At 37.7% G+C, this 25,520-nt stretch overlaps 1 protein-coding gene and 1 long non-coding RNA gene across 7 annotated transcripts in view; one reads left to right on the top strand and one right to left on the bottom strand.

The window, feature by feature from the left end:
- Window positions 1-84: 84 nt before the first annotated feature.
- On the bottom strand, window positions 85-17,050 carry LOC136253929 (transmembrane protein 192-like). The gene is made up of 6 exons (XM_066046589.1): window positions 16,953-17,050; window positions 13,961-14,107; window positions 12,095-12,353; window positions 10,896-11,051; window positions 8,249-8,354; window positions 85-285 (listed from the first exon to the last, which is right to left on the bottom strand). The coding sequence occupies exons 1-6, from the start codon at window positions 16,983-16,985 to the stop codon at window positions 162-164; spliced, it is 825 nt and encodes a 274-aa protein (XP_065902661.1). The 5' UTR covers window positions 16,986-17,050; the 3' UTR covers window positions 85-161.
- The window catches only part of LOC136253939 (uncharacterized), a 21,521-nt gene continuing 13,017 nt past the window's right edge, over window positions 17,017-25,520 (top strand). For 4 of the 6 annotated variants that reach the window (XR_010700184.1, XR_010700186.1, XR_010700182.1 and 1 more), the window contains exons 1-2: window positions 17,017-17,131; window positions 25,318-25,458. This is a non-coding gene — a long non-coding RNA (uncharacterized lncRNA). Of the gene's footprint in view, window positions 17,132-24,653; window positions 24,794-25,317; window positions 25,459-25,520 lie in introns of all 6 variants that reach the window. The other 2 variants (XR_010700185.1, XR_010700190.1) reach the window with 2 other exon arrangements.

Here is a 25,520-nt window from a genome sequence, read left to right as displayed (position 1 = left end):
AATATCTTATAATTATTTGTTGTTACTCATCAGTTGTATATTTACCGTCATGTACATATTATATTATGTGCTTATATTACTATATTCTTGTCAGTCATCTTATTATCTGTAGTACAATACATCAAATTACACACTGGGTACATTATACACATGTCACATGATCAAGAGTGATGTTGCGTTTGTTGTAAGTATAGTAATCGTCTCTCAAGATTAGCATTGTGCTGTTGTAGGTAACGAATCATATCTGCTTGTTTCTCTAATAATTCATCCATGTCTTCACCTTCCCTAAATATTAAAATTAATGGACCCACAATATAAATGAAATGCTAGCATTGTTTGTGGTGTTTACACTGTTACTTTATGTACACTGATATGCACTGCAGTCAATGCATTAGTAGTGGCTGTATCAAGGACTACTGTGGATAATGGGTGCATATAGCAATCAAATTGTGGGGGGGGGCTAAAAAGGATGATGCATAAACAGTGATGGACTGGTGGTTGGAACCTATCCCACTTGTCTGATTAACTATATCGGATATTAACTTTGCCTCACACTTTTTAGGCAAACTACTCGAATGTATAAATATTATACACGACTGCTCTATTAGAACATACAATATACTAGTAATAACACAGGACTGTTCACGAACCCAATATAATGTGTACATTCCAAGTAAACACTCCTTGTAGTTCTGCAGACTTGCCTTTCAGTTGGTGAAGGGCAACAAGAGTCTAATTATTTAGATACCAACTTCGCTAAGGATAGTGAAGAACCAATGTAAGTGAATAGGATGATATATGGAGAGTATTTATATGCAATTTATTTCAAATTGTATTGTAGCATAATGTAAATAGGGCAACACCACAAAACTATATTGTGTACGCTTTGCCAAGTCTGAAGGTATACAGTGGAATCTAATGGAATTGTATTAAAGTAGAGATAGTAAGAGTTCATTACAGTTGTCACACTTAAAAGTAAATTGCTACACACCATTTTCCATCCTGGCACTATTTAGATATTTGGTATTAGGAAACACTTGTATTAAATGTGTGGGAAGGTCAAGAAGGGTGGCAACATTCTGATACAATTTACACAATGTGCAAATACATTTGTTAATGTTGTTATGTTTAAACAGGGATCTGATTTCTACTTCTGTTTAAGTATCTTAGATCTGTTTTAGGGCACTGCCTAAAATGTCACTTTTAAAAACCATCCTAGATACATCTTACACGACAAAAATCACCTTTACGGAAAAACATTTACATCAAATATAGCGTTATAACAACACACAGGTAGAAATTTTTATCACCAAAGCTCAAATTTTTGTCTGTCTGCCTGCCTGACCACAGTCATGAGGCTAAAAACCAAATGAAACAGCACACAGGTACCATTTCACACCACAATAATAAACTCACTAGTGGCATGTTTCTTTTGGGGTTTCAATGAGTGTGTGCCCTCTGTGCCTTGTCTTTCCTTTTTATCTTCAATCAGGCTAGTTGTGTCTTCTTCTTGATGCAATGAAACCAGGCATTAATTTTCTGTATCAACACTTATTTAGATGCCTCAAAATTATTTATACCACAGCAAGTTGAAATACTCGAATTTCATTGGCTACTTACAGGTATCTAAATCCTGTAGACATCGAAACACAGGGTTTTATGGAATTTAAAAACCCTCAGGCTCGGTAGCACCCTCGCTTCGCTCGTGTGCCACAACACAGGGCCTTTCAGGTTTCTAAATGTCCCTAGGGCCACTTACGAGGCCTATCTCTGGACCTGAGGATGCATGTGATGACTAGTCTGGCAGCGCCCGCCCCTTCACATTTAGAGTAAGGATCTGGTGACCGTAGAATACAGTACTTGTACTACCGGAATTCAAATGTGGTTTCACATTGTGCATGATGTAATAAATTACCTGTTCAGGCTGTTGCAACTCGGTGAAGAAAGCACAAAACTTCATACTTCTCAATGTAAGTCTTTATGGCATGTGTATCTCGGAGTCTCGCTCGGAGAGTATCAGCTGTTTCTAACTATTCCGAATTCGGTTGCCATAGTTATTGTGTTATTCATGGCGCAAACTACATGTTTTACATCACAAATACTTATTTAAACTGGATACTGCAATTTGATTGGCTCTATCACTATAGTGATAGTAGCACAAGTACCATATACTAGACTAGACTATTACTCTATAATTGAAGGGGCAGGTGCTGCCAGACTATGTGATGACCTATAAGATATGAAGTGACTTCCTTGGAATACACATTGTCACTGACCTCAACAAATGAGGAAAATATAGGGTGCAGTGAAGCCACTCCAAAGTGATACTGTAGGATAAGACATTGGTTTTGAGAGTAGCTCAGCAAGCTGGCAATAAAAAATGATTACATGCCCCCAGTTGTTGTAAAAATCAATGAAGTAAAAAAAGCTCCATCTCACGAACTCGGTCGCCATAATCCCTATTCTTCTGCATCTTGTAATGTCAATACACAGATGGTATCGATATATTGCGGTAGCTCTGTGCATTTGGGTGAAAAACCCTTAGATCAAAAAGGCACAAAAACCATGAGCATGGATGTCAACTCTGGTGTCATCTTGTCGGCTAGCTGGATCCAATAATAAGTACTTCTCCACTGAGAGGTGGCTCAATAGCAACACTATTACAAACATTTGAAAGCAACTCAGCTGTAATATGCCATACAGGTCATTGTGACAAACAAAAGTCAAACCACCATGTTGACATATCATTGCATAGTCAGCGGTGTATGTTGTGCCATACAAACAGTGGCCAGTAATGTCCATCCAAACCGCCAGTGGAGCACATACCAAAACTCCTGCTTATTAAGATGAAAATGATTTTGGTTGATAATAGCAATTGAGCACGGGGACTACATCTCTTAATAATCTATTTACCTGATCACAATGACTACACCCCCGCATTATTGGTCTAGTTGTATAATAGGGTTGGAACAAATATACAAATACATCCTCTGAAGCTTTTATAGAAAATGTTTCTGAAGCTTTGTTACAAATATCATGTCTGCAATTAATGAACACAATTGATGATCATTATGGTGTACGCTGTAGTACAAACTCCTACACTTTGTTATACACTGTAGCTCTAGTAAAACCATTTGTAAACTATAACTACACCAAAAAATATGTAAATGACAGCTTCCACAAGGAGTGACATTACTTGTGCAACTGGTTTAAATTGTTAGTATCCATGGTAACAAAGCTTTGATGGGATAAAGCAGCATCTGAATGTTACGAAACCGAACGAAGCTTTAAGCCTCAACCCTACTGTATAATGGCACTGTGAAAATACGGACATGCTCCCAGGTAAGTAAAGCTACTCTAATACAGCAGTCACCCTAATAGAACAGTCGCACCTGTACAGCTGTATGTTATAACAAAACACCAAGTAAAGTAGTATTAGATAGTTAGACATCAAGAACCAGGGTTCCATGGGATTTAGAAAACTCGAAGGCCCTGGACTAGCACTTGAGTGCAGTGGTCCATTTAAAAGCCCATGCAGTGCCAATGTTACAGGTGCCTGCTTGTAGTGTGATGTTGTGAAGTATAACTAATTGGACTACAACTCATTGTTGTGCCTTGAAAGCTGCTTGTAAACAAGAAATGTAGTGTTGATTAGTACAAACAAGCCCATTACACCTCCCTCTAATTCAGTACTGTTACTATTCATTTAAATGTCCATGTGTTGCCAATGTTACAGCCACGTAATTGCTGTGTTTCATATCACCTCAGAACGTGGTCTTTATTGGACACGAGTGTGACACTACAGGATTTACAAATCACATACTCAGCCAATCAAATTTCAGCTTCAAACTTGTAGTCTATAAAAAAATATTAATTTAGGGATCCAAGCAATAAAATGTAGTGAAACAAAAGCATACAGGCCTTCCTCTAGGAAATAACTAAAGGGGGGAGGAGGAGGGGGGCAAACTACACAGTAAATGGGGTGGTAGTGTAATCATCTCTGGGCTTACTTTATGTGCACAGCATTTAGGGGCCATGCCCACTAGACTGTCAGATTACTTCTGAGATACAGTACCTGAGAATAGTAAAAAACCTTGTATTTTAGACTCTCTTAAATTGCTTCTGGTGCATTTTGAGGTACTTGAGAATAATCGCTCCAGAAAAATTTTGCCTTTTATACTTGTGTTTGGCGTGTTCTCAGGTATGAATGTATAATATGCCGCTCCAATTTTTTGCATTTTTAATGCTTAGATTGCTTGTGGTGCATTATGGCTCCAGGAAATTTTACATTTTAGATTGCTTCTAAAGGCATGTCCATATGACAAAAATAATGATTGAATGTGCATTGATTCGAATTATTCGCATCCACACGGAATGCGCATTAAGGCGATTTGAATTGAAAGTGGATTACACGAATCCACCTCTACAGGTGGTTTGAATACGAATTGGTTGCGAATCGGGATTTGCTATGTCATAATAATGCAATGCTAGTTAGCACCTGAGGGTTTGATACGTATGCGCGTGACTTTTGTAAATGACACAGGGTAGAAATACAGAAGCGCTCAGTGTGATAAAAGCACAGGGACGTGTCGAAGCAGTGTTTCAACATCGTAGCTAGCCCTTAGAGTTTGAAAGAACAACGGACCCATACCTATCACGCACCATCAGCAGTCTTTCATACTCTACTCGTAGTTCCGGTACGTTATAAACAAAAGTATAAGCATTACTACGAGCTATTCCTTTCAGTCTATCGTTAAACTCACTTTTCTCTTGGTTGGCGCAAATGAGTGTTTTCTCAACCGTTTAATTATCCGTTTACCACAATAGTAAATTCAATAGTGCGAATTACGCGATAATGCATGTAGACACGTTCACATTTGGATTCAATACGCATTGCCTGAATTCGTTTTACATCCGGCTCCTAATATGAATTCGTGTGGACATGCCTTAATGCATCCTGAGACACTTTCATTTAAACCATTGTTTAAGAGAGGAGGAGGGAGAGAATTTGTCAAGGGAGGGTGAGCACCCCCCCCCCCCCCAAATTAAACACTGGCATAGCTCAGTGGGAAAATTCCTACATTGGCAATAATCTTTAAATATACCATCATATATGAATGGGCTTATCTTTTTGATTATCTGAACATGTCTTGGTACCAAGGGATCGAATAATCAAGGGAGAACCATATTCATGGCAGATTAAAAGCACACATGTGTATTAACAGCAAGATTACAAGGCTTTACTTTGTAAGGAGTCCCATGAGTGCCCCATAACTGCCCCATAGCTACATTATTCACACATACACAACAAATGTACAACAGTGTTAATCTTTCCTGTAGACTCAAAGACACAAGAAGCTTCATCAAGAGATAGCATCTGTTAGCCAGCAAACTTATATATTTCCAGGTGCAGCAAGCTATTATAATACATGTATTTTATAGGGCGCTTGTATAGAGTGTGACTTTTACATCAAGATTGAGATACTTTAATAGTACAGTTACCCTAATACAGCAGTCAGACAAAGAGTAGCTACTCTAATAAACTATTTAAAAATCACTCTAGCATTTATTCCTAGGGGGAACATGCTCCCACAACCCCCCCCCAGGTTGGCATGCTTTGCATGTTCTCAGCGGCTCTGTGTATCATAAAGAAAAGTATGCACTTTTCTGTCACAACAGCTTGGCAGCATTGGTTAGGTATAATGAAGTCCATAGATGTCTCACACACACCCTTCCAACAAGTCTCTAAGTAATTTATAATTTTTTGAATCTTCTGCTAATTGACTGACTAACTGGTGTTTCCAGCAAGCATAACTCCACTATGGATAAGGCCCTGTATGTAATTCTCTCCATACGTCTAATTAGATAGAAATGTCCATATCAGGTTGAGTCTGTCCACAAAGATCAGTTAAAAGGAACTCCCTTGACCCATTAACGGCGGTAGCCCCCATATGGCAGAATGGCATTATAAATCACGCAGGAAATAAAATCTAGCTTCACTATAAACTGTTTAGTGCGTGTAATAGTGAGATGCGCTAGTGCTAAAGTGGACACTCCCATAGGGGCTCCGTTACTGGGATAACTGGATCCTTCCTGGACTAGTGTGCGTTTGTTATGTAATAGCGTAAAAATGTAATCTTTCATAATTAGCGAATTAAACCATTCTTTGAATTGAAAACAAGTTGTTAATACAGGTTTTTGCAATTGAATTCATCACGTTTGCGATTGAATTCGTTGGTTTTGCAATTGAATTCATCAGTTTTGCAATTGAATTCATCGGTTTTGCAATTGAATTCGTCGGTTTTGCAATTGAATTCATTGGTTTTGCAGTTGAATTCATCGGTTTTGCAATAGAATTTGTCACGTTTGCATTACAATTTGTCGTAAAAAAAAGGCTCCAAGAAACCAACCATTGATTAAGGGATGAATTATTTATGCCATGGAGAGTTACACTTGAGAGTTGAGACACTAGAAGCTGGTAGTACGCAAAAGTGATAGCTGTCTGACAAATTAATTAGCTTGCTCATGAGTGACCACACCCATCACGAATGGCATAGTAGAGTTTGGAATGTTGCTGGATAGACTGTAGAGGAAGAATCATTGCCTTATAAAGAGTTGTTTACCATTGTTGTACTTGAACAAGTCCTTGTAGCAGCTGCTTGCTACACCATGTTTTCAAGTTGCCATTCTTGTTATGAGCTGCAAAAGTGACGAATTCTATTGCAAAAACGGGACGAATTCAGTTGCAAAAGCAACGAATTTAGTTTCAAATGGGACTAATTCAATTGCAAAAGCCGATGAACTCAATTGCAAACGGGACAAATTCAATTGCAAAAACCTGTAACAAAGAAAGTTTTATACATTGATGGAGACAGGTAAAGTCAACGGTTGGCTGCTTTATCTCAGACATGGCATGGTGGTCACGAGTGCAGATACACATGCACGACAACAAAAATGGGACAAATCACGAAGAAACTAGCTGTGGAATGGATTGCACTGTAAGTAAACTGTATGGAATAGTTCTTTGGAGTGTAAGGCATATTTGTAGATAGTTAAGATTCCGTTGTTTGTTTGGGCTGGTTTTTACCAATGTTTAGACTTTGCCGGGTAATAACTTCGTTGTGGTTAGCATTACGTAAACAAAAATAACACAATTGAGTTCCTTATTTCATAGTGAGTATTTAGATGTATGGTTACTAAGTAGTTCTGTGTATGGTAAGGGTAATATGATGCAATTCGGCTAGTAGTCGCCAGGAAATCAGCTGGCAATGGGTTAATTAATTAATAATTAATTAATTAACTTCACATACTGTACATGCATAGCATATTTTTAAAAATTGTTAATTTAAAAAATGACGTAGGGATCTACTGTATGCAATAAAAAGTAGTGAAACAAGAGATGAATGATGGTATTACAGCATAGCTCGGTGGGAAAGTCGTTACTTTGGCCGTTAGCTATAACAATTATTTTGTTCAATGCCAAAGTAACCGAGCTATGCTGTAATACCATCATTCATCTCTTGTTTCAGTACTTTTTATTGCATAGATCCCTACTTCATTTTTAATAGTTTTAGTATTTTCAGCTACAGTGTAACTTGTCACTGTTCTATTAGAATTTCACTCTTGACTGTTGCATTAGGGTAGCTATACAAATAAGGAGTGAGGTAATTTTGTTTACATAATAGTTAGACATCGAAATGGAACCCTGTGTTGTGGTGCACGAGCAACAGGGCCTGAGGGTTTCTAAATTCTGTAGAACCCTGTGTTTCAATGTCTAGCTCCACAGCTGCTTGTGACATGAGAAATGTAGCGTTAACAAGCCCAATACACCTCCCTGTAACTTGTAATACATGTAATTCTGTGGCATCTAAATATGCTGCTGAAAGAAAGGATATGGAAAATTAATGCCTTGATATGGTTTCGTTGGATGAAGAAGACAAGCAGCCTAAATAAAAGACAAGGCGAAGAGGGCCCACACTTGTCGGAACCCCAAAAGGCACATCCCACTGGTGAGTTTGTTATTGTTGCATCATACATTATATGGACTAGTACTATTCTGTAAAGGTGATTTTCTTCACATAAGATGTCTCTAGGATGATTTTCAAAGGCGGAATGTTAGGCAGCATGCAAAATTTTTGGGGAAATCCCTACTTAAACGTACTGTTTGATAATAATGTCATATGTTGTTTTTTAACCACATTTACCACTGTTTGTATACACACTACACACAATCATACACACTACTCACCTAAATCCTATACCAGGTGGCAACACTGTCATTGAACTAGGTCCAACATTAGTCTCCAATACAACATCAGGTAACATCTTTGCCATATTGAACTGGACAGTTCTAACTGTAAAATGAGACACAAGTACAGTACAAAGTAACTGAATCTACATTATGTTACTATAGAAAATATGAGGCACCATATATATCTAGACAGATCACTACATAGGTTAAGGCTGTCAATTGTTTTAAAAACAGAGCTACGTATGACTTGCTTTGAAACTTTTTATAGCATTACGATATCCGATCTTACTGCACCTGCACCATGGCACATGTTTAAGCTGTTTGTATAGCTAGTACAGAAATACAGTACCTATTGGAAGTTTTGTAGTTGAGGGTAATAATGATGGAGTAACAACACAAAAGTCAAACATGTAGTCATTAGTGCTGTGAACCTGCAGAGTTTACAAAAACCGGTTATTGGAAGGTGAATAATTGGATATTGACCGGTTATTGTCTGATTGTAAATTAGCAGACATTATGGCACTAAACATGCCTTTTGGAAGCATTAGGGTGGTACCAAAGTGACCATCAACATCCTGCCTTACAATGAGCCTTATCCGCAATTACGTCACAATGCGAAAATAATGCAAAAATGGCGAAAAGTGTGGGGGCCAAGTGGGATACTTTGTATGGAAGGGATAACGTTTCGAGATGTTCCACGTGAAGAAAGCATGAGAAAACTCTGGTGAGGCTTATTAACTATCTTACTATGTAGGGGCACGCATTTTCGTACTTCTCGAGTAGTCCTACAGTCTGCTTTTGGTTTCTTCCCAATGGCTCTCTGTACAAAAGGCCCCCATACTTTTCGCCATTTTTGCGTTGTGACGTAATTGCGGATAAGGCTCATAACAGCTATTACAAGCACATATTTACACATGCTTTGAGGTTATGTTGTGATGTTAACACTTGTCAGCAGGGGTAATTTATGGTTTACCAAGTGGGTGGGCAAAACCGGTTAAAAGGCTTCTTAGCCAATAATTGGCTTGACCTAGACAATACCAGTTTCACAACACTAGTAGTCGTGTACATGAGTGTAGATCAAGGTTTGCTATAGTCCGGGAACAGCCATATTAAAAATAAAAAATAGAATGTAATCATGTAATTTCAAAGCATGCATCAACACAATAACAATTGCAGTGCAATACTGACAGATAAACTGGTTGTATCAGAGATCATGTCATAGAATTAATTAATCTACCAGTGATTTGATTGGACGCATCGGTTTTCCATAAGACTGGCACAGGTGTGTAATGCGGCAGTCACCAGACTAGTAAAACACTTAAGTTGAAAATCAGTATTCAGACAAACTAATCAACACAAGATAGTCCTTTTTAAAACTAATAATTAAAATTTGGCCGAGGCTACTGACACTGATTGTCGGTGTCATTAAGCGCTGTCTACAGCTATCGACACTGACCAGCAAAAACTTTTAAACAAAAAGAACAAAAATTGCACTAAAGCAGATTCCGACCCTTGACTACTACTACTACCTATGCTCTAGTCCACCATGCTAACCATTCAACCTTATAAACATGAGCCAGGATGCTAGCTATATTTACTAAGACTTGAACCCAACCCTAAAGCTGAAGTTTGCCTGTTAAGTCTCTCACTGCCTGTATGAAGGTAAGTTTTGGAGAGTTCAAGGTGAACTAGGGTGGCCCGGCTTTGCTGGGACGGTTGCTTTGCCCCCTCTAACCCTAGCTTGACTCAAAGTCACCAAAAACAGTCTATTTGACACTTGAGTTGCTTGGTCAGCGTCAATAGCTTTTTCAGTTCTACTGACACTGTCAATAGCTTTTGGTGGCACTTATTGACATCAACGATCGATGTCAGTAGCCACTGTGTAATAATTTATTGAGTTATAAATGCAAAAATCAAGCGTGTAATAAATAAGATACTCTAATAGTGTAATCACCCTTATAGAGCATCCAGCTTACAAACAACAACTGAACAGCATACAAAGAAACACAATTAATTTCTTTATTCTTGGTATGTTAAAAGGAAGTCTCAAGCTCCATGGTTTGCAGAGTAGAGTGGTATGTAGATTAGATTTGATGAAAGGGTGTGACCTTTATTAATGAAAGCTGTGAGATGGCGTCCAACAAATGGTTGAATAAATTTCAACAATGAGATATCGATGTTGTCATCACATTGACTGGCACTAACATCATTGTAACTATTTCATGTGAGTCATTTTTGATTTAGGGCTGGGACAAATGTGAATGTTCATTTGATTCCTCACTGTTTGTATGCCTAAACCATTCTGTGAAGTCTTGTGGTAAGCCTGTTTGAGTGTGCACAACTGGTGAACTTAACCAATTATTCTTGACATTAATCCCCACTCATACATTGGTGCGTTATTTCCTGATTTTCTGTGACCAGAATACCAATTGAGAAATTACTATGTAAGTCATTTGATTTGTTATGTTTTTTAACAAAACGTCTAATGGCAAACAATGTTCAAAATTCTATTCATTTAGAGTCAAAATGTTGCCGTTATCAAAAGTCAATATCTGTCTCAGCTTTGATTTCAAAACCTTGAAGGTACGTAACTCAGATGTTTTAATATTATTTCAATGAATGTACGTTAGACTGTCTCACTCACCAATATAGTAAACAAGACAAGATGATGATATCAATAGCTCTACACCGATAATGACCTCCAGGATGTGAACAGCTTTAATATGGTCAATGATACAATGGTGTGAGCCCACTTTGAACTGGTACAATAATGACATGTAGACTAGCAACACTGCAGTAACTATGAGGAGAGAGAGAAGTGTTACGTATATACAACTTATCTTTATACATACAGCATAATAATGTACCAAAGGTAGGGTCATGGACCCCACTTACAAGAGAAAAGCTTACACACACATTTTATAAGTAAAAATGGTCTTTTAAATTGTTATTGCTCCAATGACAATCTTTCCAGAATAAAGACTAGTGTTTGTAGTCTGCATTGATCACCAATCACTACCCAACCACTACACACGCACGCATGCACGCACACACAACACAAGCAAAAAGGCAAAAGCAAAATTTCAGCAGCCGTGTTAGCATGGCCATGCCTACCCAGTGAATCAGCTCTGGGACACCTGTGTGCTACTCTGGTGCTAGTAGTCAGCATAGGAAAACCCTACTGGGGCAGGACTAGTAACCTGCAGGAAGTTGTGCCATGTCCCACAGGTGGGCGCCTGGAGTCCCACCTTGACCTTCATCTGCTGGGACGGTTGGCATTTGCTTCCCCAGGTATTCATCAATGTTACAGCTGGGTGGGCTACTTCCCCAGTTGACACCAGGTCACCAGATCCTCATTTAAACAGCTGGGTAGACTGAAGCAATGCGAGTAAAGTTTCTGCTCAAGGAAACAACAACACCAATTTGACGTAATCAAGCATCAAACCGGGAATCTTTCAATTACCAGGTCAGTGCTCTGTACACACACGCATACACGCATGCAAGTGCGCACACACGCACAAGATTTTGTCATGTGATCAAGAACTTAAGAAGCAGATATTATTGAAGACAACTAACAATAGAATCTAAAAATGTACAAAGAGTCTCAAAATCTTCCAAGATCACACATTACCATGGTTATTGGTATATACACAGATTCCAAGGTTACAGCTATGTAAAACCAGATTATTGACATTGGTAACAGTTTTAGTCATACATATAGCCTATACATAGCACCTCCTCTAGAATACATAGAAAGGTACTGCATGTAGATTAGCATGTAATCATAGAACACATAGTATTATCATATTACTACACATAACGTTATAGAGGATAAACACACACCTGTTGATACAACCACAAATGGCACTCGTCTGATATTCCTCATCTTCCTATAGAACATGAGATACCCTCTCTTCCTGATGATACGATGTCTCCATTGTATAACCCGGTCCATCACACTGATTACCACCCATAGTACTGTGTGTCCAATACAGAAATAGGCTACTAAGTCATCTGGTTTATAACTGTTATAATGACTACTATCACACGGTTTCCCATCAAGCCACTGGCTGAATACAATCAGTAAAATTGTATATGTAACCTGTAGAAAATATAATAGGCGTGTGTATTAAACCATATATGGACAGGTCCTAGCCCATTGTAAAACTACTTGGTTTACAGTTACTGGTGTATTGTTTTAGAAGCAGAAATATAGAGAGGATAGTGTACAGAGGATATTCAGTTATCTAAGTACCTTTTTTACTAGTAGAGTTCAAATCAGTAAATGTGACCAGATTTGTGAAAAGGGGTCTTCCACACACACCCAATTCACGAACTTTGACAATTCATAACTTGAGATTGGAAAATGTTATTTACTTGAAAAAAAATTGGTCAGTAGTGATCAACAACATAGGTGAATGGATGGAGAAAATTTCAACACTAAGTTATGGTCTCCCAAGTTCATAGAGTTGGATGTGTGTGGAAGACCCCTTTTCACAAATCTGGTCACAAATATGTCCAATGATTTTAACGCTCTAATACAACATACATCTGCCCTAACGTATGCACTGGTAATGAAATACTCTAATTGAACAGTCCTCTACCCATAGGTGGTAATCGTTGTTCTATAACACAACTAAGTGGGAAAATCCCTACTTTGGCTTGTGTTTACAGTCTGTTCTGTGCCTATGTTGTAATATAATCATAATCATAACTCTTCTTTCACTAACCAATTCGTTCAGTTTTTGTGAAGCTATGATAACCACTTGTGACTGTTCTGTATGTGACCATCTTTACCTTGTTTGCACAACTTCTAAATTTTTTTATTTATTACCTCACCATTATCTACAGTGTCCAAGGAATGGTTCACAGTTTCAGCATATTGTGGTTGAATTATAGCGTAGGAAGAGTAAGGAATCAATTTGTACAGCGACTATACTAAAATAAACTACAGGCGCATACATTTGCAGCCATAACTTCCGTTTTTATTAGTCTACATCATTAGAATTTGACTTGAAATGTTTACCATGGAACCGAGTCCTGTAGTCACTTGCACATATGGATTTGAAGGCAGTTAAGAAATGACAATGATCTTGTTTGCGCTTACTACATCGCAAACAAACACACCAGTACGCATACAGTTAGGGCTACATAAAACAAAACAAACATGTTTGACCTCTCCATGAACAGGCAAATAAGATGGTGTAAGATGTTTCACTAAACCCACAATCAATTTATTTATCTGCTAGTATACCAACACCATTATCTAAGTCAGTTAGAGATCTCCCACTCAGGCTTTAAAAAAACCTTGGCTTCGCCTTGGGTTTTTGAATTCACAAAGATCCTCATGGTAGGTATTACTAATACACAGTTCTACAGATAATTGTTCGTAAACTATTATTTAATATGTTTTCAAAAAACTGTGGCAGCACTTCAATTACCAGGTCGCAAATATTTTGGATCAAGATTTCATTAAAACACTGACACCTCTCTCAAAGGACACTCTAACTTAAGTACACAGACCTTTCATAATAAGAATGGCTTAACATGTTTTACAGAGGGTAAAACTTCTACGAAGAGAGTTCATATATACAAATAAACTCTGCATCAAAAATAGGTGAAAATTCAGAGTTTCATTAAAAGAGTTATACGTAGGTTCCAAGGTCAGTATAGGTGCATGTGCAGTGTACAAACATTCATACAACATACCCATATGACTAACTCTGCTATGGACAGGTATCCACTGAATATGGGTCGGAACCGTCGTAAATGTGTGGGTGGCAGTGGTCGAACTAGTAAGGATTCCCTGCTGCTGACCATTCCATCATCAGAGTCCTCATCATCATCAGCATTATTCTAAGGAAGTAATTCTGCGTATTTGGATTTGGAAAAAAACTCAAACCTTTAATTTTCGTGTATTGATGCAATTCTGTGTACTAGAGAAAATTTAAATTGTATTTATGTGTCTGTGTATTTGGAGATAATTGTTGTGCACTTTAAATTCACGGATTTGTGTAGAAATTCACCAAGAGCCTCTCTCATAAGGCACACATCATCCAGGATAGTCAAAATACTTTTTTGATTTGATCTACTTGAATTGGCTACATTTCATACATAACCTTAAACTTAGTGTATGTATGTGTGTGTGTGTGTGTGTGTGTGTGTGTGTGTGTGTGTGTGTGTGTGTGTGTGTGTGTGTGTGTGTGTGTGTGTGTGTGTGTGTGTGTGTGTGTGTGTGTGTGTGCCAGACATGGGGCCAAGTACATTTAAAAGTACTTAAGTAAAGTACAAGTACAGTACATTTTTCTATAGCAAAATTTATGCAGCCATGCATAATAACTTAAGCTAGAGGTACAAACATGCAAGGTACAGTATTTATATTCACAGAACTATTACATGGCACAAATAACCATTTAATTTTTAAATCAATATGTCTCAGGCTACTATGCTCAGGTTTAAATTCTTTTCCTGCGATGCTAAATAACCACTTAATTGGGGTAAATGATACAGGTACTGAAAGAACATCTTTTGCCACAATGGAAAGGTAAGGATATGCTTTGCGATTATCCTTCCAAAAAGTTTACAGGGTTGGTTTTTTTTCGGTACACGTGTGGTTTCCAAGTAGTCATCAAGTTCAGTATGTGAAGTGATTAAAGTAATTTCGATCAGTTACCATAGTTGAGTTGTCTTCTTCACAAGTTGTGGTGTCTGACATAGAAGGATGCATGCACTATAAATAATATTTCCATACCACCAATTCAACAAAACCCTGTAGTTGTATTTAGCCTTGCAGTCTCAGCAGGTACTTTCAGGTTTTTGTCAACCATTCTCTTCAACTCTCAATTTAAACAACAGCATTGTTTTTTTTTTATTATACCAAAATTCCAACCAGAATAACAGCTGCTTGTGGCTACATGATACATAGTAAGGTTGTTAAAAGTACTAATGAAGTTGAAAACTACAACCTCATCAAATTTATTTTCATTGTCGCTCACTGTGTACAAATTACAACGTTTGCAGTAATTTAAGCACTCAATTACTTGGCAAAATACTTGAGTATAAGTACAAGTACATTACAGTAATTAAGAAAGTATTTAAGTAAAGTACAAGTACTTTCAAACTTGTACTTAAGTGTACTTAAGTATAAGTACTCAAGTACTTGGCCCCACGTCTGGTGAGTGAGTGTGTGTGTGTGTGTGTGTGTGTGTGTGTGTGTGTGTGTGTGTGTGTGTGTGTGTGTGTGTGTGTGTGTGTGTGTGTGTGTGTGTGTGGTGTGTGTGTGTGTGTGTGGTGTGTGTGTGTGCACGAGCATGCGTGCATGTCGTCCATGTGTGTGCATGCATGTATATGCAAATTCCAACATGACACCTGGATTAGGTACTGGATATTGAGAACACCCTTTTGTCACATTCCTAAGGTGTGTGTAGATAATGTCTAGGAGGGGTTACTTTCTTATCTCAGTATGAGAAATCTATAGATGAATTGACATACAGTACTTGCTTGTATCAAACTTACTTTAAATGTTCCTGAAGAATTAGTAAATTTCTGCACACACGTACACACACGCACATGCACACATACATACCATACACAGGAATGCCATAGTATATTATATTTCTATTGGTAATCAATGGTCAAACAACATAATTACTATATTTCAAAAAGTTGAATTACGTATTTCTCTCCAGTTTTCTACTACTAACACACACACATCAGAACTTCCAGAATTTCAAAGTACTGTACCACATGCTTTGGAAACAATAAGAAGCGTTATCTATGAAAATACAGACAATTTCCGTTATGAAGGGAAACCATCACGTGGTACAGCCAAATCGACACCTTTCGCTGTCAGCCAAGATGAATGGGACACAAAGGAGGACACTGGTAAGTCCATGAAGAGTGCATTGTATGTACTGCGGTATGCCAAAAGGGCACCTCTCGGGCCAAAGCGACGTTGAACAGTGAAAATTTTAAGTCCACAGCCTTAGCCGTTATCGAGTTAATTTGTCTGAAGGCATCAGTCAGTCAAGCAGTAGAAAAATTTAATATACATATATATATATTTAAATTCCATAGCAATGTTTTGGGTTGATCTGAAAGCTTGTTTGGGCTTAGTTTTACCTAACCAATACTGCCTCATCGTCGTCAGGGAATATTGAGGCTTGTACTCTATCGTATCTTTATGATGACACAATCATTTATCACAAGGCACTAACACACTAGGTATGGTTAATGTCCCATTTAATTGGTACAGCAATTTTGGAAAAAAGATGAACATCCCTCTGGTATATGAGTACCATTCAAACCAAAAACGTGTGGTCACCATACAGTAACAACAAGCATCAAATTCCCTGTAGTTGCCAAAGTAAGCAGACAGCTAGAATTTGGTGGCCATAAAACATTCTCTAAAGCAATAAGTACACAGTCACATATCACAAAGATATGGTCCACTTGTGTGCAGTTTCAACATGTTCTGAGTTCCAGTAGTTAACACGAAAACACTTGAGTGCTACAAAGGCTATTTCTGAAACCTCTATTTTCAACGCACACCTCTCATCATAATAAACATATAAAGACACACCTGTACACTTTCAAGTGCGGTAACGCACTAAGAGGAGGGGCCTGATTCTGCACAAATACAGTTACGGGTAGTGAATGCAGCATGTGTTATACCGACAGTACATCCACTACACTACCATACCGAATGCTTGTCCCCTCGTTCCAAGCTGACCATATTGCTAGCCCGACAGAATCTGCGTTTTTAACTAACGCGCACCTTCTTGAGGAGTCACGTGGTACAATGAAGCGAGAAGAACCGCGGATTCGCATGGTATACATCCCTAGAGAGAGACCGCGCCCTAGTGTCACCGTTAAAGAATGGTGAGATGGTTAAGCTTGTGTGCGTATTGTAATAATATTCGTGGTACATTCAGTGCTGGCATAGATCGTATATTCTTCATAGAAGAACATACGATGTATGGTACTGGTGAAAGCCTTGATGTTTTCATTGACATGGTGTTATACGTGTACCAGTATAGTCACATTGCCGGAGTTGAGTCTGTACTATCATGAGCTCATAAGTGTTGCAACGTGCAACAGAATGTAGCACTCAAGATGTACTTTAACCATTAATGTGAAATGTCACGTAGTAATACCTGGGTTTTGCCTGATTATGTTTAACAAGTGTCAGCAGTTAATAACCAGCCATAACTATTGCTCAGTGGGTCAAGAGTCAAGAAGAATTTTTAGCACAAAGTAATGATAAAAATTCCTGAAGTAAGTGTTGATCTTCAGTTTCACTTTCCTCTTGATATATGATACTTTGATAAGTGTACCAGTGCCCTTGTGTGTAAGATATGGTACTGGTAGGATGTGGCATTCATTGACGACAGTTTCACAACTAGTTCTTGTAACTTGTCAAATTGAAATACTAACCATATGCATTGTGACCAGTAGACCAAAAACCTACCATGTTCCCAAAACGAAAAGTGCATAATATATTATAGTACATTTTAACCAGTACACAGTGAGGCAAGGCTCACATCAATAAAAAAATACATGTATTTTATAGTTATACCATGGCTGTGAGGGATTTTGCTGATATATACAAAATCCCAAGTAGCCATGGTTATAAGTGATGTATATCACTCAGGGCACACTCACCTGATTGGTGAAAGAACTGAAGATCACTCACCCCATTTATTTTATATACTAGCATGTGATGATCAATTGTGGTTTTAATAGTGTGGGCAAATAGCTCTTAGAATGTTATGAGCCTTATCCACAATGATGTTTTATGACATCACAAGAATATAATGGCTGTGATAGTTGGGTGACTGTTATACAGGTGCCTATGGAGATAACTTTGGTCACTCATATTTCAGCTAGCATGGAGATATCGACCATTAACCGACAGGTATGGTTATAAAGTAACAAAAGCTATTGTAAATGTATGCTATTTAGAAAAAAATTGAAACGCGACTAAACTCGTTTATCGTAATGTCTTATATAAAATTTGGCTGTACCTGTTGTTTAGAACTCAATGTCTTCTTTCCTGGCTGAAATATGAGCAATTAAAAATTTTTCTCCATAGTCGCTTATATAACAATCCCCCAACTATCGTGGCCATTTTTATTCTCATGATGTCATAAAACGTCATTGTGGATAAGGCTCATTCCTACATCATTATGTTTCAACATATGCTAAGGAACTTTCAATTGTGGAATTGATTTTTGGATTTAAAGTTTTTTAATACTACACTAAGCCTTCGCTATTGTGGCAGTAAGTTATTACATTAAGTAAATACTTAGGACTATAAGCTGTTCACCTAGTTGTCATATTCTCATTTTTTTTGTTGGCCTGTTCAATGGCTGACATGCCCCCTGTGCAGTGGGTAGACATATGCATCGCCCAAGTAATCGTTTTACAGACCATTCATCTTAGAATTACTGTCAAATAATCTAAACTTAGCAACTACACTGAGCCTAGCCTAACTTGTAAACCCAAACCCATAATTAAACTTTTCGTGTTGCTCAATATATGTGACTGATTTAGCAAAATCAACCATATGGGCGCAAAAGCCAAAAGTGAGATTACACCAGCATGAAGTTGCTGCACTGTCAGGCTAACAATTTCTGTATCAAACTCGTCAACTTGTCAGGTCTGCTTTTGGTGGACTGTTCTCTGGCGACCTGTATAACCACACCAGAGGTCTGTACAGGTCTGTGAACAACTGGGCAGACATGGGGCCAAGTACATGAGTACTTATACTTAAGTACACTTAAGTACAGATTTGAAAGTACTTGTACTTTACTTAAATACATTCTTAATTTCCCCAATGTACTTGTACTTATACTCAAGTACTTTGCTAAGTACTTGTATGTACTTGAGTACTTAAAGTACTTTTAAGTACTTGTAAGTACTGCAAACATTGTACATAGTTTGTACACAGTGGGTGAAGGTGCAGTTTACAACTTTTTGTGATTCTTCTACTGCCTTCCCCAACCTTACTATGTACCATGTTGCCATGATTAATGATGTCATAGCATTCTGGCAAACAAAAACAATGCTGCTATTCAAGTCAGTGAATTTTAAGAGTTTAAGAGAGAGAATGGTTGACAAAAACCAACCCCCCTAGGCGCACTTACATACTATAATACACTGAATACAGCATATATTTTACTACAGCAAAATGTACTTGTACTTTACTTAAGTACTTCCAGCATGTACTTGTACTTTAATTACTTAAGTACTCTCTTGATTGCTGCTGGAGTACTTGTACTTGTACTTGGAAAATTCAAAAGTACTTGTACTTTACTTAAGTACTTTTAAATGTACTTGGCCCCATGTCTGCAACTGGGAAGTGCTTTGGGGGGTTCATACACTCTGGACAGACACGCAGAGAGCTGAATTTGTGATGTATGTCTGTTTTGTGAGATTTCAGTCTATTTCTAGTCTGTGACGGGCTGTTTTGTGGTCTGGTGCCTTCAAATACCATTCTTGTCCATTTTGTAGTCTATCTCTTGCCCACCCCTCCACCCCTTTTTGAGGACTAGTGATACAGCAACACTGGTGAAAAAACCTATTAAAATGGCAGCATACTCTACAGGGATTACCTTGGCCACTAGCTGCTCTTAAAGGTTGTGAATTGTTCCGTCTTTGCTGCAAAATCCATACGTGTATCTGCCAAGACTGGTGAGTAACAAAGCTTTAAATTGTTAAAATGCATATTTCTCTGAATGAACAATGCACCCATAAGGGTGATTTTCCAAAATCCAGTCACATATAAAGTCAAAGCGTATTGTATCTTTGAACTGGTTGGGCATCAAAGCCATCAAACTGGCTAGATATTGCCCGGTAAGTATGCCAGTTAAACCCTAAGTAGTGCCTTTGAACGTCCATGCCAAAGTGTTACATGGGAACTTGTATTCGATGGCAATGAGAAAAAAGATTTTGTTTCTTTTTACTTCTTGTTTGTGCATGCAGAGGATTATAGGGAAGCACTATATCTTCATGTGAAACAGGTTGAGCAACAAATTCTATTGTCATACCGTGAAATCCTGTAGATAATTAACCTTTAAACCTGCAGGAAACTTTTGGGAAATGCGTGTTTACACGATATTGGCACTTAATTCTTATAGCCTACAAATATACATCAGTTAAAGTATACTCACTGGGCTACTTGGAGAAGCTTAAATAGACTCTGTAACTACAGTTGTTTACAAAGCGGTGAACAGCGACAAGTAGCCTCTCCATGTTTCAAAATTCTTGCCACGTGTTTAATTTCGATTGTGGGTTTACTCACGCAAGTCATATATGGCCTGAAAGAAAATTTAATGGTGAATCGAATGGAAGTTAGTGCAAGGTGATAGGAACAGCCACCATTGAGTTATTGACCATTTTATAAAGGTATGTAAAGGGTTTGCGTGTTTCCTTACTGAAAAGTTAATTTCATGGCTAGTTTTGGCCTCACCATTTAGCGGTATGGTAAAACCCTATGTATCATTTTAATCCCTGTTACACCATGAGTAGAATGACATAAATTGCATAGCCATAGGATGGACACTTTGAACTTTGTGCAAAGCATGTATATTTGGGCCAGTTTTCTGGTGTGGCCTATTGAATTTAAGGGTTAAGTGTCTGTAATTATTTAATGTGCACCATACAAGGCATCCTATACTCAGTATGCTCATAGACACCATCATAGCATACACAGTACCACACAGACACATTTAAACCACACTTACGTTCTGTTGCTACAGTGTCTGCACACAATCTGTGAGGACACATCCAAAAATTCAGTTATGGGATTTTGCTGGACAGGTTATTTTCATAATACACACTGTCTTTGTGATGTATACTGTCACACTGCATTGTTTATATAGTGGTCATTGATGATTCTGATTGTGGTATTTGGTTTATTATTTTGTTTAATAGAGAATGTACTCCATTTCTGTAAAGAAATATGTCTAAAGGTAGTGTCTAATCACTGGACTGGAATACTGGAATGGACTACTGGACTGACATTTTTTTTGGTTTTATGGGTGGGGTTACTGTAAATTTGGGTGACTTGCTACAACATTTCTGCACTAAGTGGTGAATATGATACTTTAATCCTAAAAGGTAGCTATGATAAGCCAAATGGGTTTGATTAAATGTATTCTATTCACTGCTTGACAGTATCTACTCTACTGTATAGCAGATACTAACATGTAGGTATACCCAAAAATGTTTCTCTTACTCTTACACACACATGATTATTGTGATACAACTTTTTATAATATACAAACTGGTGACTGGTCACTGGAGTCCATGATATGTAACTGTGTGTACTGGAGGCACATTAAATTAACCTACTTTTAAACTTGTACGCCCTGTATGCCGTTGTGCTATGACCAAACAATTTTCTACTCCCACTAACAGCTAAATGGCACTGTAATACAATTAACAGAATGCAGACATTTCATTACAGTAATAAAATATAACCAATTATGTGATGGCATCTAGTTTGTGTGTTCACACACACCATATATGTTATAGAAAGTTGTATCAGAATAATCATGTATGCCTAACCGTGAGAGTAACTTTTTTGCGTATACACACATCAGTGTATCTGCTACACAGTATACCTGCTATACAGTATACCATATAAATATTTATAAGGGAAAATTTGCCGATTTCACGGTTTTGGGAGTTACCAGTGAAAATTTTATCCTTGAAATATTTTAGAACTCTAATACATTTTGGAAGTGTTACAGGTTTTTGCAGTTGAATTTGTCGCCTTTGCAATTGAATTCGTCCCGTTTGCAATTGAATTCGTCCCGTTTGCAATTGAATTCGTCGGTATTGCAATTGAATTCGTCCCGTTTGCAATTGAATTCGTCGGTTTTGCAATTGAATTCGTCGGTTTTGCAGTTGAATTAGTCGGTTTTGCAATAGAATTCGTTGCGTTTGCATTACAATTCGTCATAAACAAAACGGCTCCAAGAAACCAACCCGTTCATGAAGAGATGAACTATTTATGCCTTGGAGAGTTACACTTGAGACACTAGAAGGTAATTGGAGCTGGTAGTACGCGAAGCTGATGGCTGTCTGACAAGTTAATTAGCTTGCTCGCGAGTGACCACACCCATCGCGAATGGCTTAGTAGAGTTTGGAATGTTGCTGGAGAGGCTGTAGAGGAAGAATTATTGCCTTATAAAGAGTTGTTTACTACTGTTGTACTTGAACAAATTCTTGTAGCAGCTGCTACATCATGTTTTCGTGTTTGTTGCAGCTGCCATTCTTGTTACGGATGAATTTAACTGCAAAAGCGACGAATGAAACTGACGAATTCAATTGCAAACGGGACGAATTCAATTGCAAAAGCGACGAAATCAATTGCAAACGGGACGAATTCAATTGCAAAGTCGCCGAATTCAATTGCAAAAACCTGTAACAAATTTTAGCAACATTGCTCAACCTCAAAAAAATTGCCGCTCAAAATATTTACACTATACGGTACTGTCAAGCAGTGAATAGAATACATTTAATCAAACCCATTTGGCTATCACAGCTACCTTTTAGGATTAAAGTATCATATTCACCACTTAGTGCAGAAATGTTGTCGCAAGTTACCCAAATGTACAGTAACCCCACCCTTAAAAATGTGTAAAACCAAAAAATGTCAGAGTGGAGTTTTGTTCATCGTGAGGTGTATAGCCCCTGTAAAACTATAATTATGTTGGGAACATTTGAAACAAATCAGGTCCTTGTTTATGTACATACATACACCACGAGGTGACAAACGCACGACAATGAATTCCTTGTAAGGGAACAAGCAACTGATCAAGGCATTACTGATAATCACTACTGGACTAGAATACTGGAATAGTCACTGATGAAATATGTCGTGGATTTTAATATTGTGAAGTGCCTAAAATGTGTCCTCATGTACAAAACTGTTATACGATAATCAAAATGTAGTTATAAATTGTGCTAATTCTTCAACCTTTAAAATGCTCGTCAGTGTTAGGACATTACATAACAGTATAACTTTTTGCAGCAAAAATATAATATATTACTTTTCATGGGCCACCACAAATCAGCTGGAGAGTTGAATTGTACAAGTGAGAAATTATGATGATACGTAACTACTTTATAAACCAGGCGCGCGCCTGGTTTACTGAAATTGTTTCCGTAAAAGTGTGTGTGTGTACCTATCTATCTACCTATCTACCTATGTTTGTCCGTACGCACCCACGTGAGCAAAATCATTAAATAATGGTAAAAGCAGCTTTTACCTAAGAAGTAAAAGTGAAATGAAGTCTATATTAAACTTCTGCACAGGTGAACTTTGCTCTGAGGTGGTTTCTTTTCGGCGGACTGAAATACGGGTGTGGCGACTTTCCTCAGACTACCTTCCCCTTGAGATTTTCAGGCGTTTAGCAACTGAAAAACAACGGTGCAGGCCTCGTACACTACCAGGAATAGCCTATCTCTTTGAGTTGAAAGGGTGCATATCCCTTACGTATGCGAACGAAAATTAAGAGCAACTTTGAGGCTTTGTCGAGAGGATTTGTGGGAAAAAACACGTTAGTCACACTATAAAACAGTTTAAAAGATACTTCTGTGCGTAATATGCTGGTAAAAGCGGTTTGTTTACCAAACGCTTCCTTAGCAGTGCATAGCAACGTAATTGAACGAATTACGAATATTTCATAATTACAAAATACGAGAATTAGCTATTATTGCTCAACCCAAAACTAACCCTATTGTAAAAATATTAATAGTAATATATAGTTGGTTAATTCATAGTAGCATATACTGTCTATAGTTAATTCCAGATGAGTTAGCTAGCTGCATGGCGCCTGGTTTTTAGAAGTAGCACAACATCAACTTGTTTATCCTGCATCTTTATTGTAGAGCAATTACATTAGTAATATGTAATAGGTTATTACTGAAAAAGTTATGCGTTAACTTAATGTGATGATATTACTTTTGCTTAGTAATGAAGTAATAGCTTGTCTTCTGACTACCAAGAAATCGCCTTCTGACATAGTATACTGTATTTGGGTTTCTGAGTCTGACAATTTTTTTTTTAACTAAGATTAAATGTCCACTAATATAGCTACAGGTGTAAACGACCTCCCTTGTTTCCTTACTTTTATTTTTATGATCCTTTCTCTAGTATAAATTTCTACTGTGTGTTTGCTTAAAGTTTTTGTAACAATCACTGGTGAATCACACATACTGCATCAAAGTAAAGAATGATGCCAGTCAGACATAATGTTGTTTCATTTGTTCCACATTACAAATGAAGAACAGTACAAGAAATCAATCCATTCACTACAGAAATTGTGATTAAACACTCACTCTGACAATTAATTACTGATAAGCAAATGCTATTTTGCTTCATTTTCAGGCATGTTCTACCTGTTACAAGCAAAGAACAGCACAAGAAGGGCCTCTCCAATCAATCCACTCATTACAGAAATTATAAACGATTCAGCAGAGCATTACTACAAGCCAAGTAGAGGAGAAAGAGATGGGAGGTGGACAAAGGTATGTAGAACCATGACGCATACACTGTTGCTGTTGCGGTTGGCGAATAGGCACAACTCGAGCACCGAACAGTGAAGAAATCAAGCCTGTAGTGTTAGAGTTATGCTTGGCTGAATTCATTAGTTGGTCAGGTAGTAGAAAAGTCAGTAGGAAAGAATTTAGGGTCACTCTGAAGGCATTTTTTGGGCTTGGTTATGCTTAACCAATACTGCCAAGCTGTAACGAAGGATAAGTGAGGCTGTTTTTGAGGTGATACTTTTGAGTAAAGAAACCCAAACCTGTACTAGTAATATGGTATAACATTGCTAGTCAATATATAACTGTAACACTTTTCTTTGGCTGACAGCAACAAGAAATATTGCTTAAAGAAGTGATCCCAACATTGTATTGGTTGTGCACAACTTAATTGTATGCATGTGTTTAAAGTGCATGTTCTCCTATAAGGTTTCCTTGCAAACTGCATGAATTATTTTTTTGCTTCAACTTATATAGGCTGCTACGTACATTGTATACTTGTCTTGCAGTTGATCTAGCGTGGCATGCTACCAACCAGTAGAAGCTGGACACAACCTAGATGTTGGATGATGTACTACTAGTACAACTAATGACTAAACTGGATGGATCAAAGTGTCATCTGCTTCGCAGAAGATATGTAATTATGTACGGTCAGTTACTATGTTATTCGTCTATAGCTACTTAAAATTTTAAGACCGTACTATATGGTAGG

Source organism: Dysidea avara, chromosome 1 (genome assembly GCF_963678975.1).
Source record: "Dysidea avara chromosome 1, odDysAvar1.4, whole genome shotgun sequence".
Taxonomy (NCBI): Eukaryota; Metazoa; Porifera; class Demospongiae; order Dictyoceratida; family Dysideidae; genus Dysidea; species Dysidea avara.
This window is presented reverse-complemented; position numbering and strand designations above follow the sequence as displayed.

Excerpts from the sequence above, each read along its gene's own strand:
- LOC136253929 (XM_066046589.1), bottom strand. The coding sequence starts at position 16,985 with ATGGTCAGCTTGGAACGAGGGGACAAGCATTCG. Across the intron at positions 14,108-16,952 it reads AACGAGGGGACAAGCATTCG|AATAATGCTGATGATGATGA; the intron begins GTATGGTAGTGT and ends TTACTTCCTTAG. Across the intron at positions 286-8,248 it reads CCACCTGGTATAGGATTTAG|GGAAGGTGAAGACATGGATG; the intron begins GTGAGTAGTGTG and ends TTTAATATTTAG.